The sequence below is a fragment of the Apteryx rowi genome, unplaced genomic scaffold (genome assembly GCF_003343035.1).
Source record: "Apteryx rowi isolate R43461 unplaced genomic scaffold, aptRow1 scaffold_395, whole genome shotgun sequence".
Classification (NCBI taxonomy): Eukaryota; Metazoa; Chordata; class Aves; order Apterygiformes; family Apterygidae; genus Apteryx; species Apteryx rowi.
Genome location: NW_020450474.1, coordinates 246,245 through 265,625, shown reverse-complemented (window position 1 = coordinate 265,625; position 19,381 = coordinate 246,245). Strand labels below are relative to the sequence as shown.

At 38.0% G+C, this 19,381-nt stretch overlaps 1 protein-coding gene across 1 annotated transcript in view; it reads left to right on the top strand.

Annotated features, from left to right (window-relative positions):
- The window catches only part of CNTNAP2 (contactin associated protein like 2), a gene marked incomplete at its 5' end in the record, with an annotated part of 659,794 nt that overhangs the window by 592,545 nt on the left and 47,868 nt on the right, over positions 1-19,381 (top strand). Inside the window, one exon of the mRNA XM_026074688.1 lies at positions 1,673-1,766. Within this exon, the coding sequence (XP_025930473.1) occupies positions 1,673-1,766 (94 nt within the window). The remainder of the gene's footprint in view (positions 1-1,672; positions 1,767-19,381) is intronic.

The window sequence follows — 19,381 nt, the reverse complement described above, 5'->3', positions numbered from 1 at the left end:
GTTCAAAGATGTATTTCTGCTCCTCATCTGAGGAAAGCTGTTCAGTTATTTCTGAGTTTATGAGATACTGTGAACAAACTCAAACTTATTTGCAAGTAAAAAAATTGCTATGTTTTGCCATATATTTAACTCAAAAGTCTACAATTAAAATTGGGAGATTAACAGTTGTCATTCTGAGGAACACTAATGGCCAAGTTCTAAATCATCAGTGTGCCGGCTAGTTATAATCAGTTAAAAGTCACTTCTGAACATATCTGCTAGAGCTCTTCTGGCATCTGCAGTGACCATTTTCCCTCTCTGTCCGTTAGGTGTAGGCACTTCTCATGTTGGGGTTTTATGGGGCAGTGTAAGAAAGACAGAAGCACTCTTCTTGAGTTATTATAGTTCTTTTCGGATGATCACCTCTGAAGATTCATGGGTATGAAATAAGTATGGCTTTCCAAGTACACAAGCTCGCTTTATTCAAGGGGGAAATGGGATTCAGCCCTTCCTTCCGTTCTATTCTGTCTGCCATTCACTTACTTTTGACAACTGAACATTTTCAGTGTCATCAAAACAAATTAATCCAAGATCATAATATTTTGAAATTAAAAATTAGAAATAAGGCATATCTGAACAAGAGCTTGAAGAAAATTGTTTGTCTTTTAGTGTKGTGACTTCTCCAGAATTATTCTTGCAATCTGTTATATCCTGCAAAGTCTTAATGCACCTATAAAAGTTTCTATTCTGTATGGTGCCAAGATAAGGCCAGAATAAAATGAACGATTGTTGTTCTGACCTCTTTAAGCCTGTATAATAATATTTAAACCCAAGAAAATAAATAGCAGCAGCAAAGATAAAAATTCACCCATTCACCTTTATAAAAAGTGAACATCAAAACACTATTGAGCTGTATTGAACCATCTTAATGGTGCTATTACTGAGCATAGGCAGTTCATTTTCTTCCTCTCTCTGCCCATTTTTCCCATAGTTTAAAAAGTCAGGAAAAAATAGGCTAATATGATGTGAAAGCTGTACCATATCAAAGAAAAAATGAATTTCCTACAGATAAAATTATTTAGCTAAGTTGATCACTCTTGAATTTATTTCTGAGGTTTCAACGGGTGTCATCACAAGGAAGCTGAACTACATTTTCAACAAAAAAATAATAAACATGTGAAATGCAAATATTTATACCTTATTAATTAAAGGAATTTTCTGAGGGAGCAGAAAATGGCCAACAGCTGCATTAGTTTCAAATTCCCAGCTATACTGCTGTTTGCAAAGCATGTAAATCTCACTTTAGCAGTAACAGAGGTCCCAAATAATAATAATACTGAATAATACCAAATAATACCGAATAATACCAAATAATACCAAACTGTTTTATTGTTGTTATTTTAAACAATTATATTGAAATATTTGAGCAAAACCTGAAATAAATCTAGAACAGCCAGAAAAAAAATAAATGTCCTAGGTAGGTTTTTTTCCAGGTTTTGTGAAACTTAAGAGATGGCAGAGATGGAGCAAGGGGTATTAACTGTTATTTCACCTTTATCAAAAATAAATGAGAGCATTTGGAGACAGAGATATAAGAGGTGGCATAAACTCCACAGAGTAGATGTGATTCAGTAGCACTATTAGAGGGCGTATCAGTTCAAAATACTTTTACCTTATTTTTCTCTTTCCCCAGCTTGATCACTATCCTCCAACAAGTTACAGCCTGCCAACAGCATCTGACATTCAGTTCAATTCCCCAAAGGCACTCTTCCTAGGAAAAGTTATAGGTAAGATTTCCTTTTATACTTGGTTATTTTATTAGGTATTTGTAGAGAATACTGAAAACCATAAGCAAATCGGACTATGATACGTGTAATGTTTGCAGTAGGACACTTGCTGGACATCTCATTCTTGATTAGAAGGTGGCGATACTGGAGTTATACCTTAAGGAAGAGTTATGTTCGTGTGGTCATATACGCTGAGGTACACATAGATAGGTGATAATCCGGCTAATCTATGGAGAAATCCAGATTTGAGGTAGAAGGACATTGGTGACATCACATTTGTGCAGTTTCATCATCCTCTAGGTGTCAGGTGGTGAGAATATGAGGAAATCAGTGAGACTGCTGCTTCTCTGAGAAGATACTGAAGTTATTTTGAATAGTATAATTCACTGTGAAGTTATTGCATGCTTTATGTGATGCCTTTATCCATGCAGTCAGCCTTCTTATCCCCTTGCATCCTCTTGTGGCATAACTATCCCTCATCACTCTGGCAATAGCGTCACTCTCTCACAGTGAAGCGCATCAGCTAGGTCCTTTAGGAGTCTRTAACACGTAAAGGAATGCTCATCCTCCATACATTTTCCATCCCTTTTAAGGACATCTTCATTGTTTTTCAGTGTGGCAACTTCCTGGCCACCTCCCCAGCTGAAATCAAAAGGCAAAGCAGAGGCATCTTAAACTGCCTTGGGTTGCTTTTAGGCCATCCTGGTTTCCATTGCTTAATTTCTCCTGTACTGGCATCTTGAACAAATTTCCAAGGTTATTTACTTTAGGAAACAATTATTCTCCTGACATTTACACCTTCTAATGAGGGCTTTTTCCCCTTTTCAAAGAGGGGTGATATTGATATTGCTTCCTCTTAGTGCTTTCTGCAAGGACATAACTGTTTGAACTACAGTGAAACGTTAAATTCAGAAAACTTTAAACTTTTTTTGTTCAGTGGTATAAGGTAGTAACTTGTGAACTGCAAGCACTGATTTTGAAGTAGAATTGCTAGTGTGGGTTCCCAAAGATACAGTTTTCCATTTGCTTTATTTTTTAAAATTTAACTTGTTGAACTTCTGTGAAATAGGAAATCAAAAGCCTCTAAAATGGTTGGTTAGCAAGAGAGACTTGAATTCTGACACTCTCAAAGTCAGTTCAGTAGATGGCACAAAAGAATATGAAATCTCACTTTGGCAACTCTGGAAACTGGGTGCGTTTCCAACTCACCGCACTGAATTAGGGCATTTAGACTAGTACTGATTGTTATTCTCAGCTAAACTTCTGGCCAGCCTCATCATTAAATTCAAAGCGAGGAGATGGAGGACTTGGGGCAGATCATTAGGCAACTGGAATAACTCTGCAGGCAAGGAATGAGGCTTGACTCTTTCCTGACAGATAATTGTTAGCAAAAATATGGAGCTAAAAAGCTACTGTTTGCTGAAGGGAGTTACAGTGCTCATCTCGTGTAACAGACTCATTGCCAAAGTGGTTCTGTCATCTCTGAAATGACAGTTCTCTGCAAAGCTTCAGGTGTTTTCCAAAAAACTACCRGAGTATGGCAGCATTGGCTCCTCAYTTCAGTCTTCTAAATAAGCTTGACTGTTTTGAACAGTTGTTTGGATCCAGCTAAAACTGGCGTGTTTCCCTATCTTYATAATTAGGCAACACTTTGAGAGGAAGCTAAGCAAGGCATTTGAGAGAGATAATATAGAGATAGGAATAGAATACAGAAAATATTGTAGCAGAAAAAGATATATGAAAGGGTGAAGAGAAAGAAAAGGCTAACTCCTAAACATAAAAGAAAATGATACATTGTACCCTGCTGTGTGAAAAAAAAAAAAAAAGGAAGAAAAAMAAAATGAAAGAGAAAGCAAGAAATCATGTGTATGATACATTCTCATAAAATATACTGAATACAGAGTGGATAGACAGAAGACTTCAAGCAGAATGATTTCTTATTCCTTTAAATTGCTGAGGTGACAGGTGTACCTAGCAACAGAGTTAGGTAATCGCATGGATGCAACTGGAACATAGACAGGAGATTTAGTCTTTGGACTGATTATTTCCGAGCTGAACTTTTAAGCTTACTCATATCACTACATAGTCAAAGTCCACCCAGTTGTCTCCCACGTAACCCCTTGCCCAAGTATTGGTTTCTTTGCTGTGTTTAAGTACTACCATTCTGAAATTTTCATTAGGCATTCTTGAAGAATAAACAGGCTGCAAGAACTGGGCACCTCAGAGGGTTCATGATACATCCTTTCATGTCTGGGTCACTTGTTTAAATATTGACAGTGACTGAAAGGCATGATAACCATCTGATGGGCAGTTTGATCCAAATGAAATGAGTTATCACCTTAGCTCAGTTCCTACAGATCTAAACCCCCARCCCCTCACGTTTGACTCATTTGCAAAAAGCTGTAGACCTGGTTGAAAACAGAGTTTTAAGTATATTCTGACTGTCTCAGTTGATCCTACCAAATGAGAAATGAAACTTAACTATTCTGCCTGCAACAGTCAAGGATCACAGGATTCACTGGACTTTTTCAGAATAAAGAAATATAAAAACCAAAAAGAAAAAGTAGCAGACATCACTGAATCTAAGTTGATTATGTAACAAGGCAAGTTTTAAATACCTGGGAGCCTCTCACTCTTTATAAACATGGCAAACTGAAAACGTGGATTGAAAGCAAGTTCTAAAACTGTAATTTGGATCTGAATGAAAGATATATGAAAAAGTAAACATAATCCTGATAATATCTATCCCACAAATACATATGGTACAGTTAAAGATCGTCACCAGAGGGCATAAAGAAGTCACAGCAAACTGATTCCCATTTTCAGTTCCTCTGCTAGCTTACAGGTTGGAATGGGCAAAATTCTTGGAATACCCTGTAGGAGTGATTTGTGGGTAGGTTATGCTTCTGTTTTCCTCTGCTACTTGGTGATTTTAAGCCTCAGACAACCACTTCCCCATTTCTTAAGATGCTATGTGTCATCCATTGTTATAAACTGCATTGTGCATTTGTTACATACTGAACATGCTGTTATTCCTTGGACTGATTACTTCATTTTTTAACTGCATATAGTTATTTTAGAGCAGTAAGAAATACGATGCTTTTGCTTCCTCTCCTTTGTTTATGCTACTGTCTTTGCAAACTATGATATTTTATTAAAATAGTAAATCGGCTCTAAAGAAACAAAAAAATCTATTCTTTCTGCCAGAAAAAAAAATCAACTTATTTACAGAGACACTGATTTACTGGTGTAAAATTGTTGTATGAATGCCCATCACATTGATCAGCTTTACTATGTAACTCTCAAGGGAATGTTGACTGAGAGAAGAGCAAGGTTAACCTTCTTATATGAGTTCAGCAGTTTGAAGGGCAAAGTAGATGCAGAATTCAGTATTGTTAAAGCTCCTAATTGTCACATCATACTGGCTAGACATATTTCAGTGGACCAAAGGGATTCGCACCAACTGAAGATCTGGATACATCTATCAAGTTACAACTTGTACCTACCTACAATCACATTCTTTAAATAGGCAATATGGGAGTAGCCTCATATTTCATTGCTAGTCTGTCATCAGTTATATTCAGTTTCTATTATTCCCATACTATGAAAGTCTTATTTGTCATCAAAAAAGAATGCAAGGCCTTATTTTTGAAGACAGATGGGTTTTTGAAGAGCACTTTGGAACAATTCTACTTCAAAACTGGTCTTCTGCCTGTCTTATTTCCATTTTTATTAGAGTTATTTGCATAGGAACAGCAGATTCTGCYGCAGCTGTGCTTGCTGTAATAGCTAATCTACTGCCAATCAGAAATGATCACTTGCACAACACCTACCACAATGCAACACCAATTCCTGCTGTAGGTGTTACAACAATATGGCTGATTAATAAAATAGTGGGAAAATGTCTCTATGCCTCGTAATTGTTCATAGTATTTTCTGTAAATCAGGAGGATCACATTAGAAACAAAAAGAAACGATTGAACTGCATTTGTAATCAGGGAACATTTCTTGTACTTTAAGTTGAGGTGTTTTCTGCTTTCCTGAAATAATTTCCAGAAAATGCTGTTGTGCATTGGCTTCAAAACTACCGATAGAAAATACATTTAGTCTTCTGGGAAATTGGAAATAAAGGCTTTTTGTCTATGGTTCTTATACAGGCAAAATTAATTATGATTTGAGGTGTGGAATTAAAGTGAAGGAGGCAGTGAATGCCATTTTATATGGGTGTGCAGTAATAAAAATAATAGCACTAGAGAAATACAGGGTATTTTAAAAAGTTTGGAAGGCAATTGGTAATGTTTCAAGGAAGATCTTTAATATGTTATTTGATCATACTTACCCTTTGGCAGTTAACACAAACAAGGTAAGAGATAAAAACTGGCTATCAGGATGACCAGCTATGAAGAGAAAAATCAAAAACTGGAATATATGACAGGAAATGTTATATGGCACAGTTCAGATCTGAATTCAAATTTTCATTTAGGCTGCAGTTTGAGACCCATTAGTGAGGCAGAGTAGAGCAGAGAAGTTCATTTCTCTCTTCCCTCTAAGTGTAATGGTTTTGGATGAAATGCTCAGGTTTGTGCTCACATCCTTCTGGAAGGCTACAGCAATTTCAGTTATCCAGACTGCTAGAGAACTGATGTCATAGTCTGTATTTCATTATTTAAGTAAAAGTGAAGTATTTCTTTGGGGTTTCATTTGCATTAATAAAGAATTAGCTATACAAACATGATTTTATAAAAGTGTCATTCTGCTGAACAGAAATAGTTTTAGGATTTCTTAATGACATATTTGGTTCAGCCCAGAAACACTGAGATCAGACAATAGTTGCCCTTGGGAAAGTGGTGGGGAAGTAAAGGAAACGTGTTCCTTGTCTGTTTCCTATTACCACCAACCACCCCAAATCAAATTATATTGCTTCAAAAATATTTAAATAGTCACTTGGAAACAATAAACATAATCATCAATAGCACAGGCATTATTATCAATTTTCAAACTTATAGCTGTCTCTGCAACAAATCTCTGTAGGCCATTTATGCCTCTACCTCACCCCAGTGTTCTTTAGGTRTTTCTAATACAAGAGTAGCAAAAAGAAAGGACCTTAAAGGTCTACCTTCCTTCTTACAGAAGCAGCTGGCACCGTTCTGCAACTAAACAGAGATCCCGGAAAACACCCTAGGAGCATGGATTCTTTTCTCAAAAGGGAGATTCCTCAAAAAGAAGAGGCAGAGAGTAGGAGAGAGGTAGAAAGTAGGAGATAAATGACATAGTTTGCATTTGGCTTGGACACTCTGGTAATCACAGTAGTCATAAGCATAGCCAACTATGCTCTTCAGAAAAAAAAAATCTCTTTAGTGCATCACCTGGAGTTGTCTTTTTCCACTAACTTTTCACTCCCACTCTTCAGGTCATTCTTCATCTCTCAGCCGCTACCCTGTACTTTGTAGCTGGCGGCTGCCCTTTTTCTTGCTTATTATGCTCTTCTGTGCACAAGGACCTCACTGATTACCAGTCTTCAGACCTTCTGTGGGCATTCAACAGCTCCAGAGAGTTGCTTGTTATTTCGCTGGCTAGGCCTGGAGTGTCTTTGGTTTGAGCCTGAAAAGGACAATAAGCATCATCTACCTTTTTTTGCCCAAGCTCTTCTAGCATTCATCCTAGCCTGTAATAGCATGCAGGAACAGTCTCATAGTACCTAAATTACAACATTCTATTCCTTTAAGCTTTTTCTCCAGAAATCATTTTGCATAAGTTGTTCTACAAAATTTTGCAGAGAATAATCCCATTGTCCTACTGTTCTTTCCAAAGTAAGCATCTGGTTCTGAAAAAGTAAATTATGAGCTTGTAGAGACATTTAATTCAGTTTATGCCATTTTGAACAGAATATTTTCACAAGTCTTATCTGATATTCAAAAGTATGTGATAACACAGTTAAAAGCAATTGAATAAAAGGAAAGCTTCAACTCCAATAAGTAGAGTGACCTTTTCCTAACTTCTGTATTTTGATAAGTTGGCATGTCTTAAATGTACAAGTTGTCCTTACCACAGGAAGAGAGGATCCGTTTCACCCATACTGTGTCATATCTAGTGCTAATTTATTTCAAATGCAGCTGCTTCAAAGGGTCAAAGAGGCAAACTGAACATGACAAGATCACCAGGGGCATCAGTAAAACTTACTGCTGGCCCTGTAAAACTGTAATGGGATAGACAGCAAAGTCAGGGAGCTGAGAGCACCTTCAAGGCTTGTAAATCATAAAATGAAGTACTGTACAGTCTGAAAATAGAAAGCCAAAGGTATACAAAGACGTAAAGTGGAAAGTGAGGACATGTTTTAATTTTCCTACAAATATTTTTGGAAGGCAAAGAGAAAATCAAAATATATCTTCCTTAAAGTAATAGGGAGACAGAACTGACAAAAAAAATTGTCTTTACTAGGCCAAGGAACAGGTCTTTAGATTTTACACTATTTTATTTCGCATGGCCAAACTCTGCCTGTGGCACCAAATAAAAACATTGAAAAGTAATATGAATACACACGCATATTTTGACCAGAAACAGATGTATAAATATGCATTCTGGGCAGATTATCTACATGCTATTCCTCCTAAGGATGTGTAAACAAATTATGTCTAATTTGAAACTCATTCAGCATATCATTGATTGACAGTTGAAAAAAAAAACCTCAATTATCTGATGCATGTTTCACTTAGGAAAGGCAGTAGGGAAAAATCATAACAGAACATCACATAGCCTAAAAAAATATTGAAATTTAAATCCTCCTCAGCCTTAGTAAAAGGAATGATAATCTCTCCAAGAGATTGCATGTCTTAAAGTCTGTGGTCCAATTCTGAGAGGCTGTCAGATAAAAAAGGAAAGTCACATGTGCCTCCTGTTTTGGAAGAACACCAGGATCAAGTCAACCCTCTCCCTCAACAGCTGTCCTAATTTTCACTCCTGTTCATAATAATTTGAAAATGCTCTTGTCCTCTTCTGATCTGCAATGGCATCTTATACCAGAAGCTCCAGAGGATTCCTAGAGTTCAGATAAAGGTTATTCAGATTGTTGGAGGATCTGAGAAAGACAAGGGATGTGAGAATGTCTAGGGTGTGAACAAGAGCAAAATTTCCTGTTGTTTTGTGGAAGAGATCCCTTTACTGTCCTACCTTCTCCCTAAAACTCAATGCCTTATGAAAGTTGGAAAAAGTGAGAAGTTTGTTACTTTTTGGTAGGGAGTCAGCTGTTCAAAGCTGTCAAAGCTGTCAAAGGTCTTGTTACTTCCACTAAGACATCAAACAGTCTAGATGCATGATCAACGGCTGAGATTGTTCCAGCCAAGTACAGACTTTGGGTTGCTCCTAATGACCGGGCCTGAGAAAGGGAACATCTAACACACACATGTGGACAGCCAGAGCTCAATTGACCATGCTCTGAGCTGGCTGGACGTAGGCCAGATTCACTCTGAAAATTATAGTGCAACGTGTAGTTGTGCATATATATCTATATCTCTCTCTATTTATCTATATATAGATATATATAGATATATTTATAGTGCATAGTGCACAGCATGCTGCTGTGCCTGAAATAATAAACCCTGATAAGAGACTAGGACTATTAGCCATAGCACAGTACTGCACTAATGCACCTTCATGCATGTCGGGTCAGAGCTGCCTCATATCTGGCCAGCTTCCATTGTCTCAGGGAAGCCTGGACCTGTCTGTGCAGATACGCTTTAAGCTATGCAACTTTATTAGGAAGAAATTTATCTCAGTTCAAAGCCTCAGCACAAAATCTTTGCACCGTTAAACTCTTTTTTTGATCCACAGTCTTAAGCAGACCTTATATAATATGTACAGTAAGTCTAGAGTGCATTGCTGCTCTCTGCACAAGAAAAATTCTCTCTGCTCTGTGTAGGTATAATCAAGACAGAGTAAATTAATGTCAGCGCATTCTTCAAACAATGTTAAGTAATGAATAAATGTGAAGAGAAGACAATCTTTTCATAGGTACTTTATACAGAACTATAAATTTGTGGACTAAATTATTCACTGTAAATTATTTGCTCAATTCCCCTTATCAGAAACAAAAGRGAAGGAAATAAATTATGGGAAGATAATTTCACATTTTCCTTTTAAGTCAGACTTTTGAAGGTAGATTATTTTGCATTTCTTTAAAAGAAATGCTCTCATTATTTAAAATACAGAACTAAAACCTGACTGATGTCTTATTTTTAAGTGTTTCTGCCCAGCAACTTTTAAAGCTATGTAAATACTCACTCATAATCTCTTTCTGATGGGTACAGTAATGTATTATCCATCCACTTATTTCAGGGAACAGTTAAAATACTATCAGTTGCCACTGAAGATGAACTCATTCAAAAAGTTTCCTGTTTCATTTTAAATGGCTTCAGCTATGTCCATACATCAATAACATGCATAGCAGTATATTACAGACATAACTGAACTAGCTTAAAACTTGTCAGGAATAACATAGCTGTGATGCCACTCAATATAAATTTGTTGTCCCTGTTTCTTTGCCTGGTATAAGGTATGCTTAGGAGGAAAACACTGGGAATCAGTAATCCCAAACCCATTGTTCCTGCTTGTTGTGTCTCAGTCAGTCAACAACAATGAGCTAGATATATATACTTTATCTAGATTTTTATATCACATATGTTTTTAATGTGTAGCTTCATATATGGTGAAGCATATTTCAGATAAATTTCAGACAGACGCAATTTCAAGTTGAACCATGGTAAAAATTCAGCAAAAAGGGGAAAGCAGCATCTTACTCTATTGTTGAAGCAATTGTTTACTAGCCAGTAAAACACTGGAGGTCTGGTCTAACAAGTAGGCCTTTACGTATCTAAGGAAGTGAAAGGATTTATTTTAATTTAATAATTGAGATTATCTTGAGGATAAGAAATTAATAGAATGACTTTTGGAGTGAAAGATGACAACTGTCTGGATCCCCACAAGTCTTCAATGGTGGGGACTTTGACTATAACAGCTGAAATTTTTCACCAGGATCCAGAAATGATCTGAGATAATTCATCTACAAATGCATGTACGGTGAAAGATGTTCCTGAAAGGGTTCTCTGGTGGAAACCTTCTTTGCTGGGTGCATTATTTGATGGAGGCTTCAAAATAGGTTCTCTCACAGTGATACACTTCAAGTTTTAGTTTTAAAATACAGTATGTTATTCAAATAATGTCTTTATTTTTAGAGATGTCTATTTCCTTTCCCATAAATGTACACCACTTTCCAGAAGTATCTCCTTTTTGACTACATAAACTTATGAATCTATCTTAATGCTTTTTCAGCTACTGAAATATCAGGGTTGTACTCTGACAGCACGTGAAGCAGTTGAGTAAAGTTACAGTCAACCTCGCACCATAAGGGAACATTTCTAGCTTATCCAGTCTGATAGCAAGACAACATACTGTTACTATTTTCTTTAGTCCTTCCTACTTTCCACTTTCCTCAGGGATTGTTCAGTATTTTACTAGTCCTCTTTGCTCTGTTTGGAGAGATTGCCAGCTGCCTCATGGTTACATGAAAAAGCGTATTCATCAACACAATTGTCTTTTGATCCTTCTTCCCAACTGGAGAATCTAAACTGTGTGAAATTTTCACTGTAATGTATATGGGTCTTCAAAAATGTCTAACAATGGAGACAGATTTGTCATTAAGTTTCAGAAAAATGGCATAATTCAAAATAATTAAGCTTGAATGAGCAGAAAAAAATCTTCGTCTTCCAAAATTTTGTACAAAGGAAGTCTTGAGTTGTGGATGATGAAACACCTCATAAATACTGATACTGTAAGACATCTTTGAGACAACCATTGTTACAATTCATAGAAACTGATCAACTTGTTAGATCTTTCTCCTTCAGCCAAATACAAGGTGATTTCAGTTTACCACCTTGAAAATATATACTTTCTTCACTCAGTATTCATTTAGCATAAAATTAGCATAATTCACAACATCCTTTGGCAAATGGCAACCTTTAGTTGTTTTTTTGGTTCTATATTCTCATGGGATTCTTTGCAAAACAGTCAATAATGTGACAAAATGAAGATAAGACTAATTTACTATGCATGCATTGATTGTACCAGGAATTAGAGACTTCTTTTACATTTTGCATAAGTAACATCTTAGGTTTCCCTCTAATTTAAAGATGGACAAAATGATACATTTAATGAGATAGAAGCCAAATTAGACTACCTGGCAYTGCAGGATGAGGATCAGAGATTATAAAGGACATACAAAGACTAATTAATTCTCTGATGACTAAACTCTTATTTATGAGAAGAATATACAGAGCTTGTGGGAAGGAATGCCGTGCCAACCAGAAGCCCCAAAAGTGTGTCAGTTGGCTAGGACTGATCCAAGTCTAACAGAGACTGAGGGTTTGCAAAAGCTGTGGGAGAAATAGAGGGATATGAATGTCAAATGCAGCTTCTCAAATGATTTTAATTGTCTTAGGCAAACCCAAATTCTATTTATTTTTTTTACCTCTTAGTAAGACTACTGTAATAGTTGAACACTTTCCTTTTCTATTCAGCAATGAAATACAAATGAAGAAAAATGTCCAAAATCTTAATAAGCCACAAAATCCTTGGATCAGCAGGGCAGGATAAAGAACTGGCAAGTTTCTCAGAAGTCTGTAATGAATTATTGCGAGATGAAGTTTGTTGCTTCATTTTCTCTTTAGCATTTTTTCCTGTGAAACTGCTTGAAGGAGCTGCTTGAGAGAGTGTACATGGCTGCTAGAAAGTGTCAAGTGCAACCTATCTTAAACTTTGCCAAGCTATGTCCTTGTTGTGATCCGGGCCTTGTTTTCCCCATTATGAACTGATCCACCCAAAACAGCATTTAGTCACCAAAACACAACTGTAGCTAATAGTAGCTATTCTTTTAAATATACTATATGTTACAGTAATACAAGTCTGAGCATTTATTAAGATGCCTTTTTTTTTTTTTTTTTTTTTTGCTAAAGAAACACATTCTTCCTAGTGGAATAACTTTGTTTTGAGCCAAGAGCATTTTTTCTACTAGTTCATAGGGATGTTTCTTTTCTTGCTTCCCAATTCAGTGTAGCCCAGAGGCCCATCTGTGATTCATCTGTGTGGAATACAAGAAGACCAGCTAGTAGACTGGGATTTTATATTTTGCTTAAAGTTTCTGAGCTATCTSTAGTATTACTAGAGACAGAGATTACTACAAGTCAGAAGCATTTTTTTCTGCTCCCCTGCTTTAGATATGAACAAACAGAACTCCAATAAAACAGCAGGATCTGTGATCTGTGAGGCTTTGAAAATACCTGAATTACTTTGGGTCATGCAAACTGGTTTTATTTTGAGTGACTTCTACAGTGAACACATTACCCACCATGTATCCTAGAGAATAGCTCTGGGTTTTGGACAAAACATTCTTAATAAGGTTTTAGGGAGGTTAACATGCCAAAAATATCTTTGTCACAGCACTCAAGGAGATGCTTTTCAGACTCTCAAATACTGCTGCAACAGCTGAGGTCCTGTGAGCCCTTTAAGCTAAGAGTTCTTTGTGTTAGAAAAGGGGATGAGAGGAAAGGAACTGTGTGCATTGGTACTGTCCTCTTATTCCAAATAACAATCTTACATCTCTGGTATGTAATTAAAGAATTGCAAAGCATTTTTAAACATTTTGGGTTTTTTTCTGGGAAGTTCTGAAGAGTGATACAATGAGGGAATATATGAGGGGGAACAGTTGGTTATGTGTTTGGATGATCTTTGGATTATGTAATTTCTTAATTTCAAGCTGTGAAAACTCCAGCCACTAGTTAGAGGATTTAAGAATGCATTCCTCAATCAGTCATGTCTAATACACCTAGAATTCATGGTAAGATCTGTTTAGTTTAAGGTATTATAGCCCAAAATCTCATTTACATTTTATAGAAGGAAATTGGGAGTTGAAAGTCTCAGGTTTATTTCTCAAATGTTTTTTATAGGTTATAGGTGAATTATTTCATTCTTTCTGTCTTGGCTGTTTCACCCCTAAAATGGATGTATTATTTCTCAGAGGTGCCTATTATGCTCATCAACTTATTGTTGCTAAATTTAAGTTAATTTAGGTTAAATTTAAGTGTAGTTTTTGTTAAGTTGTTTTCATTTTTAAAGTTTCTATTGAGGCTCTAATGTGTTAATTTAAGTGAGAATTCAGTAGGGAACATCTTGTACACATTGAACAAGAAAAATAGGAAATGTTTACATATACCAGTCAATAGCTACAAAACAGTTTGAGTTTGCCGAGTTTCTGTAAATACCTGCCTCTTCCCATTTTAAGGACTTGACTTGAATGCACTCTGTATTTTAATAAGTGATTCATATAATAAAGACTATACTGTGTAAAAGGAAATGATTTTCAAACATATAAAGTAAGGTTTAGTCACGAGAGAATTTAGAAGATGAACTTATACCACATTAGATCATTCTACCTGAAAAACATTTATTCCACCCATAGGAAATATCAAGTGACAGGGATGATGAATGGTGAAGTTTTTTAATTTTTATTTTCCTCCCAGAAACTTTAGTATATTCTCCACTTGAATATTCATCAGGATCAAGCAAATTGGCTTTTAAAGCTATGTGACTCATGATGGTGATTAAGTCTCTCAAAACGGATCAGGTTTTGGAGAGTAAAGATACTAGGGTGAGCAGGAGATTTGGGGAAAGCTGTAGGAGCTCCCTTTGCCCAAATGACTGTGCTGGAAGTGTACAGGCTCAGGGCTCTCCCCTCTGCAATGTGTGAGGGCAACTGGGGATTTTCTTTCAACTCATGGAGAAGCTGGTTTTATCATAGTGAGAGAGCAAGAAACACACAAAATATAACTGAYTTTTGTTGTATTGCTGTTTTAGAATCATCTGTATACTATTCGATTTAGTTTAATATGTTCAAAAATCTCTGAGGTTACCCAGAACTTGAATGGGTCAATAAATGTCAGCTCTGTTCATCTTAAAGGGTGTCAGACGACTCCATGCATTGGCTGACTTTTAAGTGGCACATGCTGCACTGAGCACAAGGATATTTAGAAGGCTGTGCATTGGATTTTGGACTTGGGGATTTCTGGAGCTGACTATCCTCAGTGCAGGCTGGTTTTGTTGTGGCTGTCTGCTTTGGGGCTTGGGGGGTCTATAAAGCAAGCTATAAAGCAAGTAAAATTACCTAGATTACTAGAAGGTGATGCCACATGTTCCAGAAGTGCACAGGAGAAGGAGCAGGTGCTGTATTTCAGCAAAAATTCTGTGTTTTAAGCTGCAATAGATAATTGCCATGGATTTTTGTCTTTATGCACACAATGTAAAACACTCAAGGAAGAAAAGATGACGATGTGTTAAGGGGGATATTAGCAGAGGAAACTTCAACCAGGAGCAGTGCATGGAAGAATACAGCAGAAGGAGGGGTGTGGAAGCAGCTCAGCCCTTGTGTTGATCAGTATGGGTATGGAGAGGTACCTGCCCCATGGCACCTTCCAAGCGTGGCTACCGAGTCACTGTCGCTCCCTGCCTTGCTGGAGTCCAAATTTAGTCTTGAAGGAAACTTGGAAGTCACCATTGTCCCACCTGGGACACAGCTGAGGAGAAGAAACTGGGCTGGTCCCCACAGCGGCGCTGATGGCCTCAGGCAGGACCCCTTGAGAAGGATGTCGGCAGCAGCAAGAGCAGAGCTGGGAGGCAGTTTTCTGCCTCCAGCACCTCAGCCAGCTCAAGCGTCTCTGCTCTGCATGGCTCTGGGCCATGTGGTTAAGTTCTTATGACTTAGATGGATCATCTGCTTTCCCTTCTAGGTCACTTTTAAAAAAGTGTTTTGTGTTGTTTCAGCTCTTGACTCCATTTCTGAATAGCAACTTGACAGCAGACATTTCCTCCCGGTTTATAAGAGGGCAGCTCTTCTGTCTTCCATTTCTAACTGTCTTCCATTTTTTCTGGCTGCTATATTAGCTTGTTGTAATACTGTCCTAGCCTATGCATTCAACAGCAAAATACAGTTACCGTATTCCTTCCCCTCACAGCAATTCTATAAGATAAACAACATTCATGGATCAGTACAGGACAGATTTCATGCATTATAACTACCTCACCTGTGGTTTATTTTTTGGTCGTTGTTGTTCCTGTTTTGTTTTGCAAAATTGGTGTCCAAAAATACAAGGAGTGATTTTCCCCAAATATTCCTATCATAAAGAGAATTTCATGTGACTCATAACAGCTAGTGCTTTTTTCAAATATCTTCCAGATAGTTCTCTTCCTCCTTCAAATTACTACCTACATCCATTCATCTAAAGGCAAGCTGGGACCCTTGCATCCAGAAAATGGTGCTATTCAGTTATTCTCCAGCATTGGCTAGATGCAATTTTTCTCTGGTGAAGTCATTCTTTTTCAATAAATTGTTGTTGTCAGTTAAAGAGCTGATAAACACAGTGTACTAGGGTATAAAGAGGCTAAACATTAGAAAAGATATTGAAATAAGATTTGTATTGGCACAATAACCAGCACATTTTGAGAATAAATGCAAGATTTAAAGAATAGCACCTTTTCACTAAAATACTGAGCGCTCTGCTGCCAAGGCTGCTTTTCAGCTTTCCCACATGACATGCTAGCAATGCGAGACTCCAGCCATCGCTGGGCAGCYGCTTTTCTTTGATCTCATCCACTTCACTTTGCTCCCCCGCAGTCTGGCCATTGAAAGGCGCCATCCCGCAGCGCCTGGCGCGGAGATTCAAGGGCACCTGCACAGGCAGCAGGGCAGCCAAAATGGCTGGACCCTGTGCTGTTTCACAGTGCGCAGGCACCTCGGACTCCCTGCACAAACGCGCAGGAAGATCAAAGAAGCAGTGCATTTACATTGCAGATGAGAAGGCGAGATTTTTAAGTGACGTCCTTCTGGCAGCCAAAGTAAAGGACATTTTTACACCAGCATATATTCTCAGGTGCTTTCTTTACCTTTATTTATTTACAGGTAAATTCTGCCCAGTAGATTCTGCCATTCTCTGAGAAGTCGCTGCAAGCTTGCAGGAACCCACAGATTTCTCTCCTTTAATTCACAGAGCGTTTCTTAATTGCTTAAGCCTGTTATCTTGACTTTGTAATACCAGCCCCTCTAGGAATGAAGGAATGCCTGGATACCAGCTAAGCCTGCACCATATCTGGTAACTGAATACTTGCACTGTGCTGGTTCCTTTCTCCTGAGGAATGCATTGGAGCCAGTGCATTAATTTTATAAAGAACCTTTTCTGCTAGAATCAGTGTGATAGTTTGGATCCCAGGAGAATAAATATCTTTCATCCTCTGTAAATGAGCAATGTTAGAGTTGCATTGCATTTCCACTTTATTCGGGGTCAGGGAGGAGGGAGAGGAGAGGGACATGGTGAGCTTGGGAGACAACCATTTTGTGTTCAGACATGGATCTGTCCTCTTTCTTGTTTCCCCCATTAGGAATTAGCTAGTAAGGTGCTATTCGTCACAGTGGTTCAGACAGTTGGGCTATCCTTTCTTCCCACTGTGACTTCCTATTTTTGTGGCTTTTCCATGGTGTGCATGTTGCTTACACACCAAATTCATTCTATAGCTTCTAAGCTGGCTGTTTCCAGTCCTTCCTTTTAAGACTCACCTGTGACTATTAGATTTTTTAGATTGTTTTAAGAAGTTTTCTGTTTACACACTTCTAATAATAATGCATCCACTCAAAAAATTAAACATGAGTCAGATTATAATATAGGGGAGTCATGTACAAAGTTTTGTGCAAGCAAGTTCGTCTGCATTTTTCTCCCAAGTCTGAATTCATCTGTCCCAGTTCCCAGCCTGCCTACCTTTGAGCTTCCCCACAGCATCTTGTGAGAGCAGCAGACTTAGGACTCTTCTTATTGCTAAAATTTGTGCTGTGTTTCAGTAATGCTAAAATTACTTTAGCTTTCCCCAAAGCAAAAGTAATTTGAGGAGCTTTTCATCATGATTACCTGGCTCTAGGCTTCTTGTCTAGCCCATATCCCCCTTCTYCTCCCATCCTCATCCACTGACCCCCTGTACCACCCTCTCTGGTTCCCTGTACCTCCAATTCGCGCACAAATTTGCTGCAGGCAATTTTTATCTTTACATTCAGGTCAGGCTCATCCAGTTTCTGCTGCTACACTGAGACCACTGTCTTGTTGGTGCTCTGAATCCAGCTCCTGCTCCCCTATGGCTCACCACGTTTCAGCGCCTCGCGGGCTCGCAGCCACTGCCAGTCTAGGGGCCTGAGCTGGGGCATTATCCGTAAAGTGTGACAGAGCTCCACGGACTGACTTTCTCAAGGCTTTTAAGCATGAGCAAATTGTATGCCCTTCCTCCTTCCTTCTGGACCTCAAATGGAAATTGTTAGAAATGTTTATATTTTGAGAAAAAAGTATTAACTTATTATGAACTGCTTAGACAATCTTCCTTTCCATGAGAATAAAACAGCATATTCCTGATGCTGGGGCACCCTACTTCTGATGGCAAGTTCTTTGTTTTGAAGTATAGAGGCATTAGGATGTCTAACGGTTCTGGGGATTGTTTTAACATGGGCAAAATAAAACAACATAATTTTCCCTTGATTAATCTTTTTTCCCTGAAATTGTCTTTGCATTAATCAGTCTGAGGCACATATGCAGCTTGGGAAAGTAGATCCTAAGCAGTTACTTCTAAGCAACCAATGAGATATGCCAGACAGAAGAGTAGAAAGTATTGAAAGCAATATAGCAAAGGAAAAGACAAGTACCCCAGCAATACTGTTACAAAGCTTTTGAAGTGGCAACTCGTGCCCTAAGTAAGGAAATAAGGAAAGTTAAGTGACTTAAAGGAGTGTCCAAATGGGTGATGAGCAGTGGAACACCAACATCATCTACCTGAACTGTGGTAAGTGCTACTAGATACAGCTATAAATATTGATCAGCATGTTTACTAGCAAGATCCACTTCTTATCGCACCAAGAGATCCAGTGACAAATGCTTGCCTGAGTGCCAAGAAGCTGTAATGATTCAGTAACATCCAGTTTTCTTGATGACCAAGGGATTCAGACAAGGGTAAGTATGTCTGGCGCAGGAGAAAAAGGGGAAGACCAGAAGGCACTGAGGAATGGAGTGGCAGAAGCCATGAAAAACACAGGCATGAGGCACAAAACACTGGTGACTAAGCACAGAACTGATAAGCTAGAAAGTTAGCTAATGCCAGATGGCCTTACTTGTAGATCAAATATGGGTATCCTGCTCTTGTGTTGCCAGTTTGGAGCAATGTACAGCTTGGGAAACTGCTGCAGGCTTCTGCAGAGGTAGGAGAGGGCTTGATGGAGGTTTCAAGTCTTGCTTATCAGAGAAAATTTGGAAATAATCTAGGATTATCTAAGTTTTTGTCTGCTGATACTAGAAGTATCAATTCTAGGAGGAGGATTGTTACTGATAGTCCGTGGAAGCTATCAGTTTTTCTTGTTTGTTTGCCTGTCTGGGAGACAAAGGAATGAGCAAATATGTCTTTACCCCACCCATCCGTTCCTTCTTAATTATTGTGCATTGGCTTCTGAGCATAATGTAATATAAACTACCCACAACACAAAAAGAAAAAGA